At 38.2% G+C, this 25,376-nt stretch overlaps 1 protein-coding gene across 4 annotated transcripts in view; it reads right to left on the reverse strand.

Moving 5' to 3' along the window:
- The window catches only part of agap1 (ArfGAP with GTPase domain, ankyrin repeat and PH domain 1), a 178,810-nt gene that overhangs the window by 118,057 nt on the left and 35,377 nt on the right, over positions 1 to 25,376 (reverse strand). For 2 of the 4 annotated variants that reach the window (XM_065240020.1, XM_065240019.1), the window contains exon 1: positions 3,566 to 5,432. The exons of the other annotated variants lie outside the window; for them this stretch is intronic. In XM_065240020.1, coding sequence (XP_065096092.1) covers positions 3,566 to 4,829 — 1,264 coding nt within the window. In that variant the 5' untranslated portion in view covers positions 4,830 to 5,432. Of the gene's footprint in view, positions 1 to 3,565; positions 5,433 to 25,376 lie in introns of those variants that run through there. 4 annotated transcript variants of the gene reach the window in all.

Raw genomic sequence — 25,376 nt, forward strand, 5'->3', positions numbered from 1 at the left:
TAGTCCTTTTAAGTAGTTGTTATCACATTGATATATGTTCAAGTGTTCATTTTTGTGATAACTTTCATTTTAGCTAGTTATTTGATGCTATAGAAACGGGGCGTGTCGTTAAGATTGGCGTGGTTTAATTGGATGCGCGAGCGTTTGGGCAGAAGTTTGATACCGCGGCTCCGCCTCTGGCTCCACGGACGATTCCTTCTGCGCATGCCCTGGCTCCAAACTGACGTTTTTACGTAACATGGCGGCGACCGTAGACGGACATTTTTGGCTTCAATTCATTACAATGGAGGGAGGCGACTTCGCGTCGTCCATCTTTTTTTACAGTCTATGGTCGGCGCCGGTGTGCGTATACTCATAGAAAGCAAAGTGTTCGAGTTTTTTGGAACGCCGCGGCGCTGAGCTGCGCATCCTGTGTGCGACCCCCTGATGGCACATCCCACAACTGATGGCACATCCAAATTTATTTTTTATCATTAATTTTATGCAGTTTATTCAGGTTTGACATATGATGTTGGCATTATTTAAGCATTGTTTAAGTTTCTCCTGATGACAATTTTCTAATTTTATTACTAAAAACACCTGCATTGTGTTAAGTGGATGGCAAGCCATGGAAAGACAGTTCAGAATAAATGGTTAAGTTGATTTTAGCTCTTTAGTGTTTGTTCACTTTTATTTGCTTATAGACAAAGATAAATTCCCACATATCTGCAATGCCTTTGATTATTTTATCAACTTCTCTGATGGCATACACACACACGCACACACACAAAGACACAGAGTGCCTAATCATATGTATATTCCACATTTTATCATAAGTGTTTTAATGCAGTGACTTGCACTGGTCTTGGTCTTGACTTGGTCTTGGCCTGTCTTGGTCTTGATTTGATCTCGACCCTTTAAAGTCTTGGTCTTGTCTTGGTCTCGGCCTGTCTTGGTCTTGGTCATGACTTGGTCTCGGTTTAGGTGGTCTTGACTATAACACTAGTGGCTACCATATGCGTTTTAAAATTGAGGGCTAAGCTGTTGATTGCAATTCGCAATTTCACCACTAGATCCCCCTAAAATGTACATACAGCACCTTTAAGCAGTGAAAAACATCCACATGCCATGAATCAAGAACACCATCTCTATGCTCCGTTGTTCCTGCGCTGAGCGTTTGTTTGTATCACGTTTTTATGATGATGTCACGGCAGTGGAGGCGGCGCTACTGTAACGATAAGTCTATAATCCCACCTGCTCTGAATCGGCACTAAACTCCAATGGAAATGCAAACCGAGCCAAAATAAAGCAAGCTGAGCCCTACCGTGTGGGACTGGACCGGGCCGTACTATCCAATGGAAAAGCGCCAGAAGTGAACAAAAGACATGACCATCACAGAAGCATATTACATGAGGCATGTTAATAAGGCAGGTATAGGACCCCCACATACCAGCAGCAGTAAACTAAGTCATAAATTAATCATAAAACACCAGGGGCTGTTTGAGGACAGCAGTTTTCCTATAAACAGATCCATGTGTAGGACCCATCTGGGAGTACACTCTGCAGGAAAATATAATGCTGACTCTGCACTGCTGTTTCACACCCTGATCCCACAGTGCCAGGTGAACAGTACTCTACTACAATTGGTGGTGGTTGAGGAGATTCCCCCATTCATATGTAAAGCGCTTTGAGCACTGGAAAAGCGCTATATAAATGTAACTAATTATTATTATTATTATTAAGACTCTATCCTCCTTCAGGTTAACACAGTAATGCTAACTGACCTGACCTGAACTAATACTTATGAGAAGAGACAACGTCTTAGCCACGTGCAAAGTCAGGCTGAGTCACGAAGCGATTGATAGGCTAAAAATAAATCTGAACGGAGACAAGTGTGATCCGATTTCAATCCCAGCTTTGCTATAAAAGTAAAACTATAGTGACAAAGGTTGATTCATCTAAAACTAGCTACAAAAAAAATATTTTTGTAAATCATTTATTTGATTATGGTCTTTAAAGGCAGTGCTGTTATTTCAGGATAATGTACTTTGATTTCCATCTTTATATCACTGGTGAGCTTCTAAAGTTTCCCTGTAGTTAATAATTTTAATAGAAACTTTTATAATATCTATGATTTAAACAACTGATCCATTTAACTGTGTTGATGTGATTGGTTACGTCTGTGATGTTGGAAATCAAGCCAATTGTAAACCGTGGGAATGAGACTGTCTCCAAGTCTATGGAGAAAATACACAGCAATGGCGTTGAATGATGAACCTGCACATGGTTTGTCTTAAAGCATATTAAAAACACCACATAGACACTTTAACAAAAATAAAAACCTTATTTCCCCAAAGGGGGACTTTAAAACAAATTCATTATACGTAAAAGTGCAACACAGTGTCAAGAGCCTGACTAAGTTGTACAGAATTTAAAATGAAGCTGTTTGCAGAGGAAATATGACACAATTGAAGATCAGCATCTAATTGGTAAGAATGTATTTTTTTCCAATGAGCTTTAAAGAATTGGAATGTCCTTGGAATCTGAGGAATGTGGAAGCGGCTAATTATCTAAGGTGCTCAACCACCCCACGCACAAAGAAGAGAGTATTACTATGTAATGCGTTATATTGTTGTTAGCCTTATTAACACAGTCCTGAAGTAAAATTGAGCTGCACCCAAAACCCAAATTTAGCTTAAAATCATGCAATTTTTACTAAATGAGATTTTACAAACCAATAACCTAGACTATAGTTGTTCTTGTAGTTTAATTGGGAGAACACTGCATTAGCAGTGCAAAGGTCATGGGTTCAATTCTCAGGGACCACACATATGTAAAAATGTACCATATATGTAATGCACATCAATTTAATGAAACTAAATGCATGCATACAAAGATGAATTGATTAAAAATGTCCCCATCTTTTAGAAGGTTAACATTCAGTTTTAAAGCAAAAGTTTATTCACTAGTCAATCTGTTTGACAATATGAGACACATGTCTGTTTAGCAGACCGTCTTTTAGCAGGGTCTGTTCACCTCAAAGGGAGGGATGGTGTGTGATTAATGGGCAGGCAGATTATTCATTGAAGTCTATCTTAAACTCCAGATCATCTACCACAAGCTTTACATTACCATATTTGTGATGGGAGGGGGTGGTGCCCTCACAGACGACCTGCTGTTGCAACACAGTCAGATAATGGATTTGTAATAATAACAGAGAAGAGATGCAAGTGTGTTCATCGAAATAGTGCAAAAGAAAATGTCACTGTGTGTGACAGCATGCATTTTCAGCTAAATGAATACAGCAGGCTAAGAGAAGCAATCCAGCACTAAATGGGGATTCAAAACACAAGCCTGCCAGCTTTCAGAATAGTCTGCAATAAGCTGCATGCATGCAGCATTAGGAAACAAACACAGGCGCCCTGCGAAGTGGCAGCTAAACATCACCTTCCTGTCCAAAACAAACATGCATTCCTCCAACCCCCGTCCTAGGTGCATAACAGCAAACACAGCATCCCCCTGCCTCATAACATGTCTACATGAAGCTAACAAATAAGAAAGAGAGAGAGATAACAGCTTCTATTACCGTCTGGTGGGCATCCGTTAACGCTCTCCGTGCTTGACTGTGAAATGCCGGTTTCAGATCTCCGCTGAGATCCGAGCAGGCCGTTCTTTCGCAGTGCCCGGTTGCTGGGGCTGCTCACTGGTGTTGACGTCCCGTCTCGCTTTGAGAAAATCCCACTGAAAAATCGAATGAGTTTACGTTCCTGGCCGCTAGAACGAAGGCCTGTCCCTCTGATAAAACCCTCTTTTTCAACTAAAGATTTCTCGGTCAGCTTGAACAGGTCGCTGTTGTCCAGTGTGCGGTTTTTGCCCTTGGCCCTATCCTTGCGCCCCAGTTCCGTCATTGAGTCAGTTTTGCTCAGGACCTCAGCTACATCCAAGGTGTTGCGCTTCTCAGCAGACTCGGACTCAAAAGCTGGATTTTGCAGAACCATGCCGGTCTGGTTCTGGTTTTGTTCTTCATCATTACCAATGCAGCCCGAGCTGCTGTGATGTTTCTCCTTGGAGAGAGCCCGTATACGAATCAACTCGCCACCAGTCCAGTGGCGAAAGCTAAAACTTCGGCGCAGCAGGCTTGGATGCCTCTTTGCTGGTGGGGTTTGAGGTGCCGGCTTGGGCGATTTCCCATTGCCTTTAGCCAGCAATGAGGAAATGCAGCTCTCTTTAGCTGTCCTGACACACTTCTCAAACTCTTGGGCTTCCTCTGAGGCCTGGGTCTCATCTGACCATATACAGACTGGTTCCTCTGTGCTTCTGGAGGTCTTGAGAATTTGTTTCACAATATGTATGTTTTCCCCATTAGCAGCAGTTGTGATTTCTGTACGTTTAACATCATTTTCAGCTATTTTCTGTGCATGCACATTATTTTTGTGCATCGGTGCCCCATTTTCACCGCCCTTCTGAACTTGTTCTGCCAAAATGCATGTTTCATTTAATTCCCTGCTTCTCTGTGAAGGCTGTGCCCTCTTTGATATTTTAAACCTTCCCAGCTCCAGATGTCCAGTGCTGAATGTCCTAAAATTCCTCATGTATGAGTGTGTGTTAAATTCGTCCGTTTCGTCCTCCACTTCCTTCAGTTCCCCCAGCGGGTAGGTCCGCTGAACCTCACAGGATCCCTCCCGCCGGTACGCGCTCACTTTCGGATTCTCGAGGCGCCGGTGCGCCGATACTCCACCGTCCTGCAGATTCTCCTTCTTCACTAATGTCAAAGAGATCCGGTAAACAGTTTTCCTTTGTGGCGTACCCCGCTCCATCCTTTCCGGATACCTACCATCAAGCAAGTACATTCTCTGGTAACCAAATCCAAATGAATTCACGTCTGAGTTTGTATCACCCACCGTGGGAAACAGCTGAGTACATAATAATAAAAAATAATAGCGCAAAATAATCTTCAAGTCATGTATTGTGTTTTCCTGACAAGTCAAGTAAATTCTCCTTTAGTTTTCTCTGTGTGGTTAGTGTCTGACTACATGCGCGTTCACAACATCCAGAAAAGCCTAGTAGATCCCGTCCAGTGCGAAACCTGTCACCGCGTACACGCTAAAACGTGCTTGACAAAAAAACTGCTTCAGTTTCAGGCTTCCCGCTGCGAGGCTTATCTGTCTGAAAGGAAAATGTTATTACAACACTGTCTTCCACATGCAGAAGAGTTTGGTCGCTCCTATTGTGCCCGTGCATCCCCGCCGCGCCTCCAGCTTGCTCCCTTGCGCCGGACCGAACTCGCTATTGTTTCCCGCCGCCGTGCGTTTAAACTCCTATTCAGATGAAACGCGCACGACCCGATGAGCGCGCTCCGAGAGAACAAGAGATCCGGGAAACGAGAGACAGACGGATAACAGCGAGGGCTACGGATCCATATCCGTCTCTCTCCTCTGTCTCTCAGCCCTGTGTGCTGGATATATACAAACAAATCATGCAGTTAGAGCCAAAGCGGAAGTAAAACCAGGAGCGGATTTCTCATGGATCGGTTGCGCACTACTGATGTTACAGGCGACTTGCATCATTTACAGAGATTTACAAAGAAGAACAGGATAATTTACTAGAATAAAACACATTCCAGTGTTGTACATTAATCAGCAGATTAAAAACTCATTTCGGTGCTGTTTTTGTAACTATTACGTATTCGTAATGCCTAAAAGCAAGATCAATCATGTTGTAGGCTACACGTGAAGTAAATACTATTTACCGTAAACTGTAACAAACGTAGATGGGTTAACCCGTGCTTTATATATCGAAATAAAATATAAAAACACGTGTATTTGGTTTCATGTGGCTGGGTAGCCTACGTTTGATGTCAACACACAGGGATCCGCTCCGGGACACAGCATTATCCAGCGGGCACGCGTGGGTGGGGTTTCTTTCTGTCTATCAAAAACCTTTAAACCCACCCGGGCTCACATGCGAAAGATGAGGCATACGGCAAACACATTAGTTTGTTTGCAAAGGTAATGCAGCTTGAAACCAATGTATATGCAGGATTAACATGAGATTAAAGTTGTATTGATGCTTTGGCACTAAATTAAAAATATTTACTTGACACATGTAGTTTCATTCCATTGGATTTGGCTCTAAACATTTTATTATTAAAACAGTCTCTGCTACTATAATTGCAAGTTCTTTTAAAGGGGACATATCATGAAATTTTAACTTTTATCATGTTTAAGCAATTGGTTCCTCAGTGCTTCTTTTAACCTAGAAAATGAAAAAGAACAAACCAGTTTGGTTTGCAAGCATGTGAAAAAATAGGTCATATAAATTTGGTTTCCCTTGTGATGTTAGAAGGGGATAATACCACCCCTTAATCTGCACTATACAACCACTGCACTATATGATTTAGTGAAGAGATCAGCTCATTTGCATTTAAAAGGACACACCCAAAAACTGCACATTTTTGCTCACACCTACAAAGTGCCAGTTTTAACATGCTGTATATCTATATGGTATTTTGAGTTAGAATTTCACATACGTACTCTGAGGACACCAAAAATGTATTTTACATCTTAAAAGTGTCTTGTGAAATGTCCCTTTTTAAAAAGTATATATACAATGTAAATAAATGCCACATGACAGGGGCACACAGGTCCAGACTGCATTACCAAGCAGTCAATGAATATGAATTGAGCAGCACTTTCATCTGCCCCCTGGCTACCTCTCCATCACCCCTTTCTCTCTCTGAGGAGGGAGGTGTGGGTGTTGAAGATTACCCCTTTAACCCTGCTTAAACCTGTGCATCTTCTATTTGCAAAAAACTCAAGCCTGGCATGTGGAATCATTACAGAGATTTAGGGGGATTAGAAGAAGCTCATTAGGTTCGGGTTTTGCACCATCATCTTTCCCTGCCCTTACCGATGGGAACACCAGCTGCCTGGTCCAGCCTCCATCTACTCCTAAACTGCCTTCATCTTCATCGCTCTTCTGTCCAAAGATGTAATTATAGTGTGCTAAATAAATGATATAATAAAGTACATAAAGATAAAAATCCTAACTGTTTTGTGAAAACTTTATTATGTATTAAAAGAATTCAATCTGATGATTAAAATAAACTGAAAATATTCAATGCACCGAGATAATCCAGCTTGCAGTAAGCAAATATGGAATCTTTCCTCTATTGTCTGCAGACAACTAAAACAAGTTCCCTTTCCCTTAAATCAGCAATACTTCCTTAGTAACAACTAAAAACGGAAAAACAGAATTAAACATTGGATGTTGTGTCCATCAAAATGACCTATATTTGCTACAAAGTGACAGCACATTTCTCTAAAAGGTTTGAATGGCTTTTCTATTCCCTCAAAACAAACGTATCAAGCTCTTCCATAATTTCTATGAGTTTCCAAAAGTATTTTGGAGGGGTTGGGGTTACATTTGCTTTTTGTATGCTACTTCCGCATACCAAATATGCCCTATACTATGACCAATGCTGTATCAAATCAGTACAGGCAAATTATACACCCCAGTACATGCGTAGTACCAACTTCAAACAAACAACAGCTAAAAGGCTGTCACAAAGAGACAAAAGCTTAGAGCTTCAGTGTCCACTACACAATCACATGCACTTTACACGTTCTTGCCTCAATGTAGCAGCATGACTTCATAACTCCTGAATACTTAAACAAGATGAAAAAAATATAATGCAGGCACACATGTAACATATGAAATATATAACAGTGGGCTCACAGAGGTAATGATGAGAGCAATAAGCATGTTTCTGTATCCATTAATCTTTATGCAAGCGGTTGAATTAAAAATAATCTAGTGTTAGAGTTATTTCAAACAGCATGTGGCACAGCTGGGTGACGCAGAAGCCTGACTGATTGCAAAAAAATTGTACAGTGTAAGATATCTGACTGCATGAAATAAAAGCAGTACTGTTATATCTACAGTTCCAAACAGACTTCAAAATATACAGTGTATGTTCGACAGTCAAGTTGTTTAAAAGAACAGTTTACCCATAATAAGTCATAAGGAAAACTGTCTCATCAATAGCTCACCCACGTCGTTCCAAACGAAATTTGAAAACATAGGCTACTTACAGGCAGTGAAAAGCGGGCAGAATTATGATAATGTGCATAGACTCCGCTTCGACTCATTAAGGAAGTCCTACAATCCATGTATTCATTTCATTGTAGTCCAAGATAAGAGATTTCATTTGGAGACGATAACTCGCGTCATGATAAGACTTTGTGATTGTAACTTTGCATATCGTTAACATGTACTAACACACATAAAATCATGAAAAGGAAAATAGGAGCTTTATAAACGCAAGATTCAGATATCACACAGGAGGCTCTTGCCTGTGAACCAGAAATATTACTCCAAGCTAATTGTATACAAATTTCAAGCTCTTGCAGTTCAATTTACAGCCCTGCAACAAAGACATTGATATCCATTTCAGAGCACATGTTGTTTAAATTATTCTGGATAATTTTTCTCAGCCCTCGTTATTCATGGCCAAGAAAGACAATGAAATCTGATAAAGCAGCCCAGACCGTGAAAGCTGTTTAATGAAATGATATTTCAAGAGCTCCGATCCTGAGGATATACATCAATAGACCACCTGTCTTCTAAGCAAGCCAAAAGTATGTGTAAGTGCTTTAAACTACAAATGTTTAATCTTTTTCAAGAGAAGGAGCCAAGAAATCATTAAGTATTGTATAGTAATAACTTACTTATGCAGATTCTGAGAGTCAAATGCATGATTAACCTCGATTATGAATTCATACGTAATATTCAAAATATATAAGATATCCGTAAAACATCATTCATTCTTTTGCATATTTCGACGCCAGTGGGCAGTTTACCAAGGTGCCCTATAACACAGTTAACCAGCAAGCAAGTTTACTGCAATGATAGTGAAACCTCAGCGCTAAGCATAGATGCCCAAGGCCATTGTAACCTTCTCTTACCAACTCAGCCCTGAGAGAGAGAAAGAAGATCCAAACAGCAGGATAAGACCCTGGTTACACTTGGTAAGCATAAGGAGTCATTTGGAGTGATACGATTATGAGTGGATAGCAATCAAAACAGGTGTAAACAGGGTCCTGTATACTGCATATGCTATTGTATATGCCTCTGTTGTTAACTCTTTCCCTGTCATTGCACAGTTAACTTGTCAATTAAGAGAAAACACTTCCCTGCCAATGAAAGTTTTTCCAGCAATCGTATTTCCGCTATTATCCACCAGGTGATGCTCTTATCCAACTTATAAAACCCAGAAGTATTACCTTAGTGCAAACAGTTCAACCTCTGTGTATGTTTGATGATCGCACTAGATCTGATCTCTATCAAAAGTCCATCACAAAATGCATTTATCTCAGCTTTTTGCTCAAAATTTGGCATTTTTGAAGAAACCTACTAGCCTGGTTAGCCAGACCCACATCAAGATGTAAGGTCTGGCAACTCTTCACACAAACGGCTCAATGCAAGGGGCGGGATATAAGGTTGTCCCTCAAAATGCCTCTGCACGCAATAGGATAGCGCTATGACCAATCAGAGGTATATCAAACTTTTACCGTAACCAGTCGGCAAAACTCCAAACACATCTTTCTTGCTTAAAAAGGACTTCAGTAGGGTTATTTGCTCTTCTCTCAAAGAAAAACATAAGTCTAAGTCCTCCAGAGTCGCGGCCAAAGCCGCTTCAAAAGAAAGCTGTTCGCCAGCAGCAGCAGCCATTCTTTGTTTTCAAGTAGGAACCGTCGCAGCTCTGTCGTCATCATGTTAAGCCCGCCCCACAGACGCTACACACGATGTGATTGGCCTGACCAAATTTTGGTTTTTTGAGCTGTTAAGTGTATTGTGAGTGCCTAGACTAAACCCTGGCAGCAAATATATTTTGCGGCCGCTAGGGTGCGTCTAGATTTCTAGGCTAGAAACCTACCCATATTGGAGAGTTCTTTTTGAATACACATTGTATGTGTATATATTTAAAGAAAAACAGTTTCTGAAAGGCATTAGATTTGTGTGAAAATTATAAAAAAGGCTGGCGCTGGCTGGAAACTTAAAAAAAAAAAAAAAAAACCTGGCGGGGAAAGAGTAAAAGAGCATGGTGTAAAACTTCTTATAATCCAAAGAGGAAAGAAATGCAAACAGGTTTATACTAACATGAGTTTGAAATAATGATTACGTAATCACCCAGGGTCAATAATATTAAAACAGGAACCAGAATTTCTATATAAAAGAAAGAGATATCAAACAAAGTGTAAAGAGAAAGACAGAGATACAAGGGAGGGAAGGAACAGTGTAAGATGAACATGACTTTACCAGGTATTCTGTGGCCCATTTGCTTCAACCGGTATGCTTGGAAAGACCCTCGGGAGAGAGACTTTCATCTGAGATAAAAGGCTTAGGGAAAAAATCCCTGTTTAGTGCTCCGCACCAGCAGCAGAGCGTCGACAGACCCTGTGACTGGCAGGTTTCATCACCTCTGCACTATGTAAGGTCGCTGATACAGACCACAGAGTTTCACAGGTGCAGCCTGCCCAGATTCCCTGCTTCACTTTATTAAGTAAAGCTTAGAGAGAAGAGTGTCACAGCTCTTGAGAGGAATGTGTGAGAGAACAAGACCCTACTCCTTGTCTTGTTCACAGTTTTACACAACATCAAAAAACTGCAAGTCAATGTTCAACAGACTGGCCGATAGAGACAGAAAAAAGGAAAAGAAAGTCATATCTGTGACAGAAAAAAAACTGAATTTAAAGCAGATGTTGTCAACCTTTTTCGGTTCAAGTAAGTTGTATGTTAAAGTCCCCATAAAATCAATATTAACTTTTTTTTGCATTTACTAATGTGAACTAGGGGTGTTAACAAATAATCAATCTTCGATTAACTGTCAATAAGAATTTATCGATAAAATGTAATGATTGTCGAATAAGAAAGATAATGCATGTGTGTGCGGCGCGTGCACAAAACACATACAACCGGAGAAAAAAATTGAAGCAAGCGGCTAGTCATGATCACAACGATGCTCAATGACAAACACCAGGGCTTTTTAAAGGAAAAGTTCGGTATTTTACACTTAAAGCCCTGTTTTCAGATTGTTTATGATGAAATAGAACGGTTTTGACTGATATTTGGACATATGATGCTGGCCCGACAATTTTCGGGTGTTTGTTGTATCAGCCCCCACCTCTACAATGGGTGCATAGGTGCACTGAACAATCCTTCATAAAATGCATTAAACTTTTGTTTACAAAGACCAAAATACCGAAAAGTACAAAATACTTTTGTAAAATACCGAACTTGTCCTTCGTCATGCGAGACGGGGCTGGCTGCCAACGCAATGAAATGGCATCCGCAGTGAATCTGAGAGAGTCCGATACACAAAATGCAAATACGGTTAGGATACTGAAACCAAAGACCCTCTTTCAGGGAAGCCTGCAAGCTTAGCATAGCAACGCTGCTAACGCTGCTTTAGGGAAGGAGACCAGAAGCAGTTTTAATGAGCTGATAAAAATGCAATCTTAAATTCTGGCAAGAAACTGTAATATCACCGATCATTATTGACTGGCTGAGGTGCTGCACGCTAGCAGTTGACTGTTGCAGATTTTCTAATGGAAGGTTTCCGTCTTCATAATATAAGCATCTTCGCTGAAAGTATGCCACAGGTCTAAGATGGGGTGAAGACAGGAAAAGTGCCCTTCGTGTGCTTCTTGGATATAATTACAACAAACGGTGTATCAACAACTTGGAAAGCGAGGTGAACAACTAGAAAAATAACACTTGATGATAATGAAACTTTTCAATTTTGAAATGGATGCATGGACTTTCATGGGACTGTTAACAGAGTGCCCATGTGAGGCCCATGTCTATTAGTCATTATATTTCATTACGAGATAAGATTTTATCAAAACACCAACTACATTGACTATTTTTACAATCCCACAAGCATGTTGTTTAGACAAAATAAAATATTTTAATTTGCATGAGGAAGCTGGCGTTTTTACGCACACTTTTATGTCATTTTACGACTGCCACTCAGTGCATATAGCCATTTACTGTACCTTTATCAACAAAGTATTATTTTACAATGAAGGCACAATGTTATGCAATTAAAAGCAACACATGGTGCGCAATGTGCGTATATTACACCATAACAAAACTCAAGCGCACTGAAGATAAACAGTCAGTGATGAAATAAGAATAATAAATAATAATTTATATTTAATCATTGAGAAAATACTTCAAGTTAAGTATGTGCACTCAATCTGCACAGTAGTTTTTTTTTACAAACATACCTTATACGAAACATTGGTTTTAAATGAATTATATTTTAGGATATATGTCAGCGCAAGTCACTGTACTTCAAAGTAGAGGCTGTAGAATAAACAAAACTCTTTAAAGTCCCTGTGAACCGGAAGTTGCGACCGACTTTACTTCCCGGTTGTGACGTATTTCCAAGTGAAGCAGAATATCACATAAGGAATATTGTGGACATGGCTTGTGTTTTTCACTGTGGGAGGGAGCAGATGCTCCCTGAAAATGATCATCATCTGAGAATGATTCGCCACAAGAGGGCGGAAGTTCATTTGAAGATTTTTATTAAAGTTTATGACGGGAAAATAATGCCTTATAAATAGTTTAGAATAAACACTGCAATGTAACATAAAACAAAATAAGAATTTAGGCTATTTTTACAAAAGGGAAAGAGCCATTTAATATGTCCCACCCTAACTTCCTATTTTAGTGGATATTACGTCAATACATTAAACAAAGCTGCACAATTCTTGACACTTCAGATCTTTAAAAAGTGTTGTATATTAAAACTGGCTTACAATTGCTTGCATACAATATCATATTAAAGGAATATTCCATTTTCTTACAAGAAAAATCCAGATAATTTACTCACCACAATGTCATCCAAAATGTTGATATCTTTCTTTGTTCAGTCGAGAAGAAATTATGTTTTTGAGGAAAACATTGCAGGATTTTTCTCATTTTAATGGACTTTAACTCTTTCACCGCCAGCGTTTTTTAAAAAAGTTGCCAGCCAGCGCCAGCGTTTTTCATGATTTTCACCAAAGTTTAATGCCTTCCAGAAAATGTTCTTCTTTAAATATATAAACATACAATATACCAAATGAAAGAACAGACCCTCTGCTTTCAAACAAAAAAAAACCGTTTCATCCTACCTTTAGTGGTTCTTTTGCAATCAGCTTTTGAATATGGGTAGGTTTTTGCAAAAACACCATATTTTGAGCAAAAGGCAGAGATAATTCCATTTTTATGACGGACTTTTCATAGAGATCCCATTCAGAGCGATCTTTAAAACAGACACAGACATGCAGCCGCTTGCCATAGGGCAATACTTCCGGTTTTAAAAAGTTGCGTAAGGGCGCCACCTGGTGGAAAATAGCGGTATTGCGGAAAGACGGAAAATCTCGTCATTGGCGGGGAAGCGTTTTCTCTAATTGACGAGATATCTCGTCAATGGCGGGGAAAGAGTTAATAGACACCAACAATTAATACTTAACTCAACACTTAACAGTTTTTTCAGCAGAGTTTCAAAAGACTATAAATGATCCCAAACGAGGCATAAGGGTCTTATCTAGCAAAACGATTGTCATTTTTGACAATAAAATAACAAATATACACTTTCAAAGCACAACTTCTCGTCTAAATCCGGTCCAGCGCGACCTAACGTAAACGCGTAGTGACGTAGGGAGGTCACATGTTACATATATAAAACGCACATTTGCGGACCATTGTAAACAATAAACTGACACAAAGACATTAATTAGTATCAGTTGACATACAACAACGTAGGAACGGTCCTCGTTCTCAACACTTGTAAACACTGGGGCGGAGTTTCTCGTTCGTCCTCTGTGACCTCTTGACGTCATGACGTATTGCGTGGGGTCACGTTGGCGCATCACGACCGGATTTAAACGAGAAGTTGTGCTTTAAAAGTGTATATTTGTTATTTTTATTGTCAAAAAAGACAATCGTTTTGCCAGATAAGACCCTTATGCCTCATTTGGGATAATTTACAGTCCTTTGAAACTCCGTTGAAAAAAACTGTTAAGTGTTGAGTTAAGTATTAAATTTTGGGCTCTATTAAAGTCCATTAAAATGATCAAAAAACATAATTTCTTCTCGACTGAACAAAGAAAGACATCAACATTTTGGATGACATGGTGGTGAGTAAATTATCTGGATTTTTCTTTTAAGAAAATGGAATATTCCTTTAAGATACACTGCAAAGCTATTAAAAGACCATTTTGATGTTCTTGTGTAATTAATGGTCAAAAAGTGAATTAAACACTCATTGAAACAGTATTTAGCAAAGGCAAATAGTAATTGACACCGCATGGTAATATAAAAGAAGGCTCTTATGTTTTTTCTGCACTAAACACAAACTCTCACTCGCAGCCCTTCTGCTATGCAACGGCGCGCAAACACTCCACATTGCATTAAATATGAATCGCAGCCCTGCCATGAAGAAGAGAATGGCTTTGCCTTTCTGTGACATTTTACACACGTTAACTAAATAACCATTGTACACACAGTACTTGTTCAGACATTTAAAGACAGTTGGAGAGCCCACATCAGGTCTGTGATGGTGCTGATTTGAGGATTATGGGATAAAGCGTTTCAAACAGTGAATAAGGTGCAAATAGCAGCATCTCTCTCTCTCTCTCTCTCTCTCTCTCTCTCTCTTGATGAGAGGTTGAGAGACCGGAGCACCATGCTGTCTTTCATCCACTCCCCTCATGATCCAGCAGAAAATGGGTCAGTTAGCAGAGAGTACAGACCCCTGCTGGAACACGCATACATACACACTCTGGCATATGCGCATGAGTGCAGATCCATACACAATTCACACAAAGGCACTGTCATAGAAATAGATAGAAGGGACTAACATTTGTGTGATGCCTTGGTAAAGCTATAAATAGTCATGATAACAACTGATCAGTAGATAAAAGTGAACCTGAGGAAGCAGATAACACTACAGTATGTAAAAGAAGAGCAGATATAGAGCAGCATATTATACTAAACACAGGAAAGCGGCAAGTGTTAATGAATGTACAGGAACATAAGGTAGTACTTATTGTAAGCATATGCACATACGTAAACACATATAATATTTAGTAAATGAACACACACACACACACACACACACACACGCACACACACACACACACACACACACACACACACACACACACAGGGTCTGTTTACACCTGGTATTAAAATGCATTTTCGTCGGTCTGATCAGAAGTGAACAACGCTAAAGACTTTTCCACTTTCGACCACATTCTAAGGTAGTCGAAAACACTTTCGACCATATTGCTTTTGAATTGTAAACACCCCTTTATCTAATGTGATGTACCGGAGCACAATGTTTTACATCTTTTCTGACTTCTAGCGCAAACACACAGTGTACAGCACTATCTTTAGGCTTTCATTGATAAAACCAAAGCGTCTGATCTCTGCGTCTTTCATTAGTTTCATTTTGCGAGCGTGTGAAAGTTGCGCAAGCTTATTTCATCAATTGCGCTGAAATATCAAAGAAAGCTCTTACATATACTTATTACACGGCTCTCTGGAATGCTTGATTCTGATTGGTCAGTTGAGACATTTGCAGGTTCGTTCTTTTCAAATAATAACCGCTCCAAAGTAATAACGCATAGCCGGTACTACTTGTACGATTAAATTCGCTCCGCGCCAAGATTACTGTTTGGCGCCATCTTGTGACAAACACTGGACAACCACAATTGAGAATGGAATATTTTGACATTAATTTTAACATGTACGGAAAAAACAAAACATTTAAACAGTGGATAGAAGAACGAACAACGACAAGACACAGAGAGCTTACTGAGACTGAACTTGACAAAATAGAGCATGACAGCTACGAAGCCAAAACACAAAAAAATACAGGATGGGCATTAAAACTTCTCAAAGACTGGCTAAAACAGAAAAAAATGGAGACAGACAAGTATGAAGCAGAGGATCTTAATAAGGTATTACGATCATTTTATGCCTCTGTGCAAAGTTTAGCGGAAGGATAAAAATGTTATTTTAAAACAAATATGCCAATAAAATGTTTCAAATTCATATTCATGTCCAGTTTTTTTTCTTATGTGGCAAGTAGCCGTGTAATAAGCGGGATAATGTAGAGGCAGTCGGTGGTTATCAGGTAAATAAGCCCCTTCAGTGTGATACAAGACCCTCCCCTTCGCGTCGGGTCCTGATCACACTGTCGGGGCTTATTTCCCGATAACTACCGGCTGCCTCTACATTATCCCTTACATGTACAAAACACTGTGTAGTATGTTTACTAACACCACAAGCAGCGGACTCTGAAATATATTAGTTTGCGTCAATTTAAACCCGTCATTTCTCCACCTCATGTTTAAACGAAAACATAGGGGCTTGCGCCCACAGTCTCCACAAACCATCCCCTCAAAGTAATCAGGAAAGAAGTGGTCGAAAGTGGAAAAAGAGACAGATTGAAATAAGTGCACCTGTGATCTGATCGACAAAAACACATCTTTTTACTAGGTGTAAATAGCCTCATACACACACACACATAAAAATAAATGTATATGTGACTCATTTATACACAAAAACATCAGGTAATACTACAACATATAAGGAACAGCAGGTAATACAAACTATCATTATTATACAGTATGATATTATTTATTATTTATTAAATTTTTGAGTTTTATTTCTCAAAAGTTTGAATATGTACACAAAAAACATATCTTACCTGTGGAGGTCCATGATAGGGCAATCAAGAAGCCATGAAAGAAAGAGAGAAACATTCATTAGTGGAGAGTATGCAAAAAACATCAAATGTCAACTAAAGGTCAAAAAAGAGATTAATACAGTGATCTGTTTAACATCTTGGGCATCGTAAGGACCTATAAGGTTCAAACTAACATTTAAACCATGTTACACATGCATTAATTATTCATTTTGACCATGTAGTTTCAGTGTGCCATTTAGCACCAGCATTACATATTCATGAGCAGATGGAGGGAGGGGACAAGTTCAGAGGCTAAGTTCAAAGGCACACACACGCAGCCACTTCCGCCCTTTCCCCATAAGCAAGAAAGCAAACATCACTGCACAAACCGAGTGTGTTTCTCTCAGAACGTATAGCACATTTCAACTCTGTTTCTGTCATGAAATCAGAACCGCACAGGCACAGCTATAGTGCCAACCAATTCAGGGCACAAGCAGCACTGCATTTCCTGTTAGAAGATGCAGCAGATGATCCTGGAGCCTCCTGGGCATCCCTGCAGTGCTTCTGCCTTCATCCAGCCTTAATCAGCCATCACAGATCACGCCATATGCTCATGCACTTTTTCAGCCGCCTTCTTGCCAAAATAATGACTCCGCTATCAGGGTCAGGAAATCAGCAACAAGCAAGCTTAAGACGTAAAGATTAAATCACAAACGCCATTGTCTTATCTGCCACACAAAGCTTGGCTACTGACAGATCTGTTCTTTTCATGAAAAATATGTTAGTATGAACCACGCCTGGATAACTACTTTCACAGGACAATAAAAGACGCATTATAGAGGCGCAGAAACCTGGAAGAAGTTGCCAAAGCAAAAAGCGTAACCTCAAGTTTTCATCAGTTCAGATAAAGTTTTTGTTAACATAATTTATGTGTGTGAACAGTGTATAATAATAATGTATATTAAAAAAGTGCACACATGCATGTATAATTTTAAGGAAAAATATATTTATATATTAAGTATTTATATATAATATTAATTATACATAAATATACAAATGTAAACATTTCTTAAATATATACTTGCATGTGTGTGCATTTAAAAACAAAATTATACACAGTTCACACACATATATAATGTAAACAAAAACTTTTATTCTGCTATAGATTAATCACAATTAATGGTTATGCATCCCTATTTTACTCTTTTGTTACCACTGTCCTGCAATCAGAAGAAAACATCATACAATACTGAAGGAGGTGAAGAGGTAAATTAGAACTACTACTAAAGCAAAAAACTCAATTAAGACTATCAAATTTACAAGCTGCAACAGTCATATAAAATGTATTTAACACACAATAAATCACTCTTGCTGCATTGAAACAATATAAGAGCAGAGTAATGATATACAAATAGCATCCTGGTCCAGGAATTAAGAGAAAATGGTGCTGATGAGGTGATGCAGAAGCGGGATTTTATCTCTTAACATGATCTCACTCTAAAGAGGATTAGCCCAGATGTGGGACACACAACTGATCTGACAGAGCATTAGATAGATTCAAACAAGCTAACCTGAGCTACAGCCCACAAATCTGCCAAAACTAAAAATTACTAACTAAATCAGGATATGATGCTGAGGTAAAGAACAACTATTTCATTCTAATGGATTGATTGAAGAAGCGCAGCACCGCGTTGTGGCTAGGACAACTCGGAGGTATCATATACCGGAAGCGCACATTAAAAAGTGCAAGTTTGGTCAGATAACGTCTACTTCAAAATGCAAAATATACATTAGCAGCCAATGTTAATCACTAACAATTTGCGACAAATATGATGTTATTTAATGTTAAACTATGTGAGCGGCGCTCTGTGGCGCAACAGGGAATTGAGCAGTGTCCAGAGTCATAGCAGACAGCTAATGACAGCCGCCACCGGTGTGCGTACAGTCATAGAAAATGATGTGTTCTGTTTTTAGATTCATGGTGCAATGCGACGCTGTGCGAGAACCCGGGTTTTCGCAGGCAGGTGTTTCAGACATATGTTTCATTTCAGACATTAAATATTTCTAAACTTTGATGTGTTAACAGTGAGCATATTACATGTGTTCAAGTTTCACGTGTAAAAAAATGCTGTATTTTTCACACAATTTACTTATCTGCATACCACTGTTTTTACTGTCCTAAAAATGGGCTGATGTTTTCCTTGTATGAAGTCCCTCCTTCAGAAATACGTAATGAGTTCTGATTGTGTAGTTTGTTTAGTGTGTTGTGATTTGACAGCAGCTAAGCTTAGCAGAGCCGTTTGAACCAAAGCTGGCGAGTGACGTATTCATGTGGGAGGAGTTTAGTCAAAAACTCTTATATTGACGTCATTCAACCGGGAGGTAGAGGGCTGTAGTCCAAACCGGCCATTAGCTGTAGGCTTTGAAAGGGGAATTCTGTTTAAGAAAATATATCGCCTGGCAGTGAACTTTGAGCTTTATCATTTTGCAGGTATTATTTATGCTATTACAGCAACATTACACACTAAATAAAGTTTGAACAATTGGATCAGGAAGAACGTGACCTTTAAAATAAACAGTGTCCCAAAATGGAGAGTTTTTATCACAATATGCAAAGGTTTGCTTTTTAATTTTATATTTTAGGTCATCTATAACTTATTTTCTATATTATTTTGATCAATTTGAATATTAACTTTTTAAATTTGCAACAACTTTATCAGACATTGTCAAAGATTACATTTACGTTTAGGCATTTTGCTAATGCTTTTATTAAGAAACCTACACTACATGGCATCCAAACAAACGCCTTCATTGCATCTCTGTTTAGAATATAATCATTTATTATATAATTGAATAGTTGATAATTATTTTCCCACTTTCTGTTATTTCGATTTTCATATAAAACAGCTTTGAAACAATGTTACATTGTAAAAAGTGCCATACACGGTCAGAAAAAAAGGTACAAAGTTGTTCCTTTTTCTGTCGCTGGGGTGGTACCCTAAAACACATTGAAATGTTGTACCTTATGGGGAACAATATTATACTCTAAGGACCAATTGTGTACCTTAAGGAACAGTTTTGTACCAGTTAAATTTTAGGGGTACAAAACAGTTAACTGTACCTTTAAAGGTACAAAATAGATCCTTAAGGAACAGTAATGTACCCCAAAAGGTACAACATTGTATTATGTTTATATACCTGTACTGTAAAGGTACAAAACGGTACCTTGGGGTACCACCCCAGCAACAAAAAAGATACAGTTTTGTACCTTTTTTTCTGACAGTGTATAAATAAATAATACAGTTTGATTGATTTATTTATTGATTGATTGATTTTTTGCATTTGCCATAAAAGAACATATTATCACTTTGTGTTTATAAACTTAACATGAAATTAACATCACTATTAACACTAGCTGCACGAACTGTGAGAAAGGCCATTGTAAACAAAGTTCCTCAGTCCAGCTCACTGTGTCTCGCTCAATGTGATGTTGCCATCTAGCTGTCATTATGCAACACAGCTCAGTCTCACAGATGTAACGGACATTACAAACGACCAAGCCTTAATTCATCTCCTTTAAATCTGTCTGGACACCAGCTGTCTGAATGTCAACAGATAGATGGCACACGTGACCATTCAAACAATAACATTTCAAATTCAGCCTTATAAACCAAAATGAAAAATTGCAGTTTGACTGACTTTGTGAGCTCTGCTCCAATGCTGCTTAACATGCGCTCCAAGTGAGTTCAAGTCTCCGTTACACACTTTTCCCTCAAAGAGGAAAGAAAACTATATTAACCTAAACCATATAGGATAGGATAGAATCTGCAATTCTGTTTGTACATCGTTCAGCAATGTTTGGCTATGTATTAACGGCTAAATTGTAGGATTTAAATGCGCCCGATAACCGGAATAGAGGGAGTAAACAGTGTAAGAGAGTAAGTGTTCAGAAGAACAGGACGTTAAGTTGGCCGAACTCCACCAGATTCCTTTGCAACACAGGAAACCTTTCAAGATTTCAGCAATGCTTGCTGGCAGCTAATGTTTTATTATGCATATATATAGATATACACATATACACAGAAAAAGACATGCTTATGACAGATGTGCACATAGACCAACAATTAAAATAAACAAAACGTTTAAAGCTTACAAAACTATGCATCTGGTTTCCAAGTGAGTTACATTTTATGAACAACACAGAGGAAAAACCACAGTGTTAGTTGTTTTATGTTGTTTACAGCATATAAGGCAAAATTAGTCCTTTCTGCATTCTTTTAAGGAAAAGGCAAATAAAACAATGATCCACTGTGTTAATCCCCTCCACATTAACAGTCACCAAAGCCAGACACCCACATGCTGCATCGCAATTCGCCTACTTATACTATGCCCTAAAAGTACTTAGAGTATATGGGTGATTCTCACGAAACCATTGAAACACCACGGCACTAATGATTTTAGCTATAAAATGTGTAATATAGTAATATTAAAAAGCATCAGAATTAACACAATACTGTGTTCTACCTTGCACAATGTGTGATTTCAACATAAGAATTTATAATTTGTCAATTTTATCTCATTTTCTGCTGAAATTCTCATTACCGCAATGTGTCCGGCTGTGTTTGAACATGCGTTATATTGTAATTTTATCAAATTAACACAAAAATATTTAGAAAAAAAATAAATGGATGTTTTGCTAGACTACTTTAGATGACAGAAAAAGTATTTACTGAATATTCATGTATAATAATAATGAAGAAAAATTAGGAAAATGATGTGTCCATGCCTGATGTTCTCATCCTCCGCAACACTTTTTGAGAACAGTTTAAGCACACATACAGAATTTTAATTAAGTTTGATTTTGAGTGACCAAGCACATGGACCAGTTACTTCAAGATGGCTACCAGGTAAGATCATTTTTTTAAAGTTAATTTGAAATATTGTCTTGTCAGAATGCTTACACGACATTTTGATTATCATTACCGCAACAGATGCTTATTAAATGTTAATTTAATTAATAGAAGCATAATACTTTGATTTTAAATGCATGTGCAGAATCTCCAAATTATGTTCTTTCAGGTTTGTCATGTCATTTTGAAAATATGTCAGTGGTAAAATATGCGGTAATGAGATTTTTTAGGACACATTTTTTAAATTATGTTACAAAAAGTGTTAAATGATAAGTAAAAGTGTTTAAATTAATGTTCCCATTTACAGACTTTGTTTTTCAATGTCTGGTGGGAAAAAAGTAAATTCAAGCAATTTTTACATTTTCATGCTTGACATTTTTAAAACAAAGTTTTCGTGAGAATCACCCATATGTTATTAGAAAGTATATACATTCAAGTGCGTATCAAAACAGTATACAAGTTCTGGGAAACTTATGTGTAACAGAAGTGATCGTGGTCGCATTGAGATTGTTAACAATCACACACATCAAAATACAACTCTAAAGAAATTCAGCTTTTCTTTCATAATGATATATAATTTAATTTATAGTTTAAAGCATCACTTTTACAAATGATAATTCAATGTAGCAACACAAAAGTCCTCCCTCTCGCAGCCGTTAAAGAGGGCATGGAAATGCACTTTCAATTTTCACTGGAAAAGGTGGACCCACTCATTCTAATTTCAAATACTATTTAGGATGGATAGTGAGCAAATACGGATGAGGCATAATTCTCATTTCAGTCCTTTTTACTAGATCACATACATTCTGTATCGCAACGTAATTCCACCACGATCTTCTACACAAATGCAATAAACTCCAGCATGAGATTGAAGACAGAACCTGACTCATAGTAGTGTGCTTGTTAAATAAGACATCTGCAGGAAGTACAAGAGCAGCTGTAAGGAAACGGTGGGAAAACGCAAAGGAAGAATTAAAGAGTGTTAGATATTGCACCTGTCAGTGAGAGAGAATATAATACAGCTGAGGAGCACTCACTAAAAGAACAGCATCCTACAAAAGCATGCACATGCATACATACTCCTGCCCTAGAGATATCATTAGAGCACTAAGACAGCCATTAATTATTCACTGTGTGTGTGCACATGTGCATTCGTCTTAAAAGTACTTATACAAGCATAGGTTTATTTATTACTCAACTTATGTTCTGCCCAATATTTACCCAGAATTGGGTTAAAATGACATGTTAAAAAATTCTGACATGTTTACGTACAAAAGAACTAAGAGATTTCTACAATCCCCAAAAAGGTTTTTTTTTTTGATTGGGTCTTTACATGCTTTAAGTATTTCCTACAAAAAAAAACATTTATGAGAATCAGAGCTTAAAAGTCACGTTCTTCCTGATCCATCATTGAGATGTGTGCCACTGCCACCATCTTTATCTGTAATTATTAATTTTTGTTAATCTCTTATTATTTGAGCATGCTCAAACTATACATTATAAGCATACAAAACAATCATAGAAAATAATACACTACAGATAACACAGTACTAGATTTCACCTCAAAACAACCACACACACTGTGCGTTTCATAAAAAGCATTGTGTATGCAAAGCCTCAAGTACACGAAACATGTAACCTTTCAAATAAAAAGCATATTTAATGTAAAGAGTCTCATCCTTAACAAAAAGATTAATAATTATTTTATATCATCTTGTGTGACTGTAAATAAACAGCAAAGAGACAATGCAACCGAAAGACATCCTTGTAATCCGGCTTGCCATAAATAGAAAGATCAATATTTCTTCTTAAAAATATATCCAAACACTAAAAACTATTATGATTTTTAGATACTTAAAGCAACACTATGTAGTTTCCATGTAAAACTGACTTACAGCTCCCCAATGTGGTTGAAAAGCGCAACAGTGCCTGGTATCAGACACTCTTCTGCAGGCAGTGGGAGGGGCGGGGCTGTGTTTCCTACCCTCCACCGCCACTTTCAGAGTGTGCTTGTAGCAGCTAGGAGGCTGCTCAGGTTGCAGCAACAGTACAATTTGTCTAGTTAAAAGTTGTTCTATCACTGAAATAATTTTAGAGACATTATTTAAAGGTAAAAAAACTACATAGTGTTGCTTTAACTTTATGTTTGTTGTTTTTTTAAATAATTTAAAGGCCCCCTGGTTAAGGAAAACTGGTTAAGACCTAAGTTTTCTGAACCTAAGTGCAGTCCACTGCTGCCACATAGTGGTGTGAATGCACTACTACACCAGGGAACAGAGGCTGCTTTTGTGGCATATTTTGAAGGACACATCTCTCATTTGCATTCATACTAACAGAGTGTTCTTACAAGGCTATAAATAAAAAACATTTGAGGACACAGAGGCATGACAGGGTGTTTATTTCGTATTACAAGACATTCTGGAATGAAAGAAGCTGCAGTAATAAAGACTTATTAAAAGGATGAGGATCATAAACACTATAACTGTACTTAACATGCAGGATGAAATTGAACATTTAACCCATTAAACCCGTAATAATCGCTATGAGTCATAATCTAGATAATTTATTGCCAAATAAACAAGGATATGACAAACATCAGCCAGCAGAGGGCAGGGTAGAGACCTTATATTAATAGGTCTTTAACAGGCACTTTTCTTTTAAATCAAGATTTGAGAGGTGGATTCAAACGAAGGTAATCTCTTTAATGCATACTTTTTAATATGTTAAAACTTTATTGGCAAAAAAAAAACAATCACGCTGACACAAATGGAAAAACGCAGACAAGATCATGGACCACAAACCCCAAGGTTTTGAGGCGCTGTCTTGGCTCACTACTCGCGTGATGGATGGCGTAATGGAGAGACACAGGCATGCATGAAAACAAAGGCACACAAGCTAGATAAATTCAATATGACAGAGGCTCTTAAAGGCTCATGCAGGTAAGGCAGAGGAGGAAGGCAGAAGGCTATGGGCTCAAGGTTGCCTAGAGAAGACAGTCAAGTTGCATACTTGTTTAATACAGACTATCTATATGATATACAGGTGCAATGAGATCATATACTGGCTATTTTTGCCCCTATGCCATTGGAACTATTTTAGTTTTTTAAAACATCACATGGTCGGTAGGATTTTGGACCCGGGTTATTACAAAATGATCTTTGCCTCTTAACAAAACATTTACTAAAATCATCTTGGTAAACCTTTAGTCTATGGTAAAGGTTTGAATCACAAATATTAGGTTACGTGAACAGATGTTTTAGTAAGGTCACCTAACAGTGTCAGCGCAACCTAATTAATATGCATGAACTGAACCAGAGGATTCAATTAAACCCTTCAGAGGTCTTTACATTTTTCAGCAAATGTCACACTTAAACAAACAACACCATTGGACAATATCATTGTCCAATAAGAACAGCAAGACCAAGCAATTTGTGGGGTGTTGGCAACTTGGACAAATGATACGAAATAGCCATTACAGTACGGTTTGCTTTCACAGGAGTGGGGCAGCTGACATCAAAAATGAGTGATAATATCTTCTTTTTGGAACCTCTCATACCCCTGGTTTCACAAGAAAGTGCTTAGATTAAGCCAGGAGTAAGGCTTAGTGAAATAAGGGCATTTAATTAGCTTTAATAAATGTGACTTTACTGGTGAGCATCTAGAAGACAAAATATTTTTATATTTAAAGATATGTCAAAGCTGTTTTCAGTTAGGACATCTTAAACATATACACC

This window comes from Paramisgurnus dabryanus, chromosome 7 (assembly GCF_030506205.2).
Source record: "Paramisgurnus dabryanus chromosome 7, PD_genome_1.1, whole genome shotgun sequence".
Taxonomy (NCBI): domain Eukaryota; kingdom Metazoa; phylum Chordata; class Actinopteri; order Cypriniformes; family Cobitidae; genus Paramisgurnus; species Paramisgurnus dabryanus.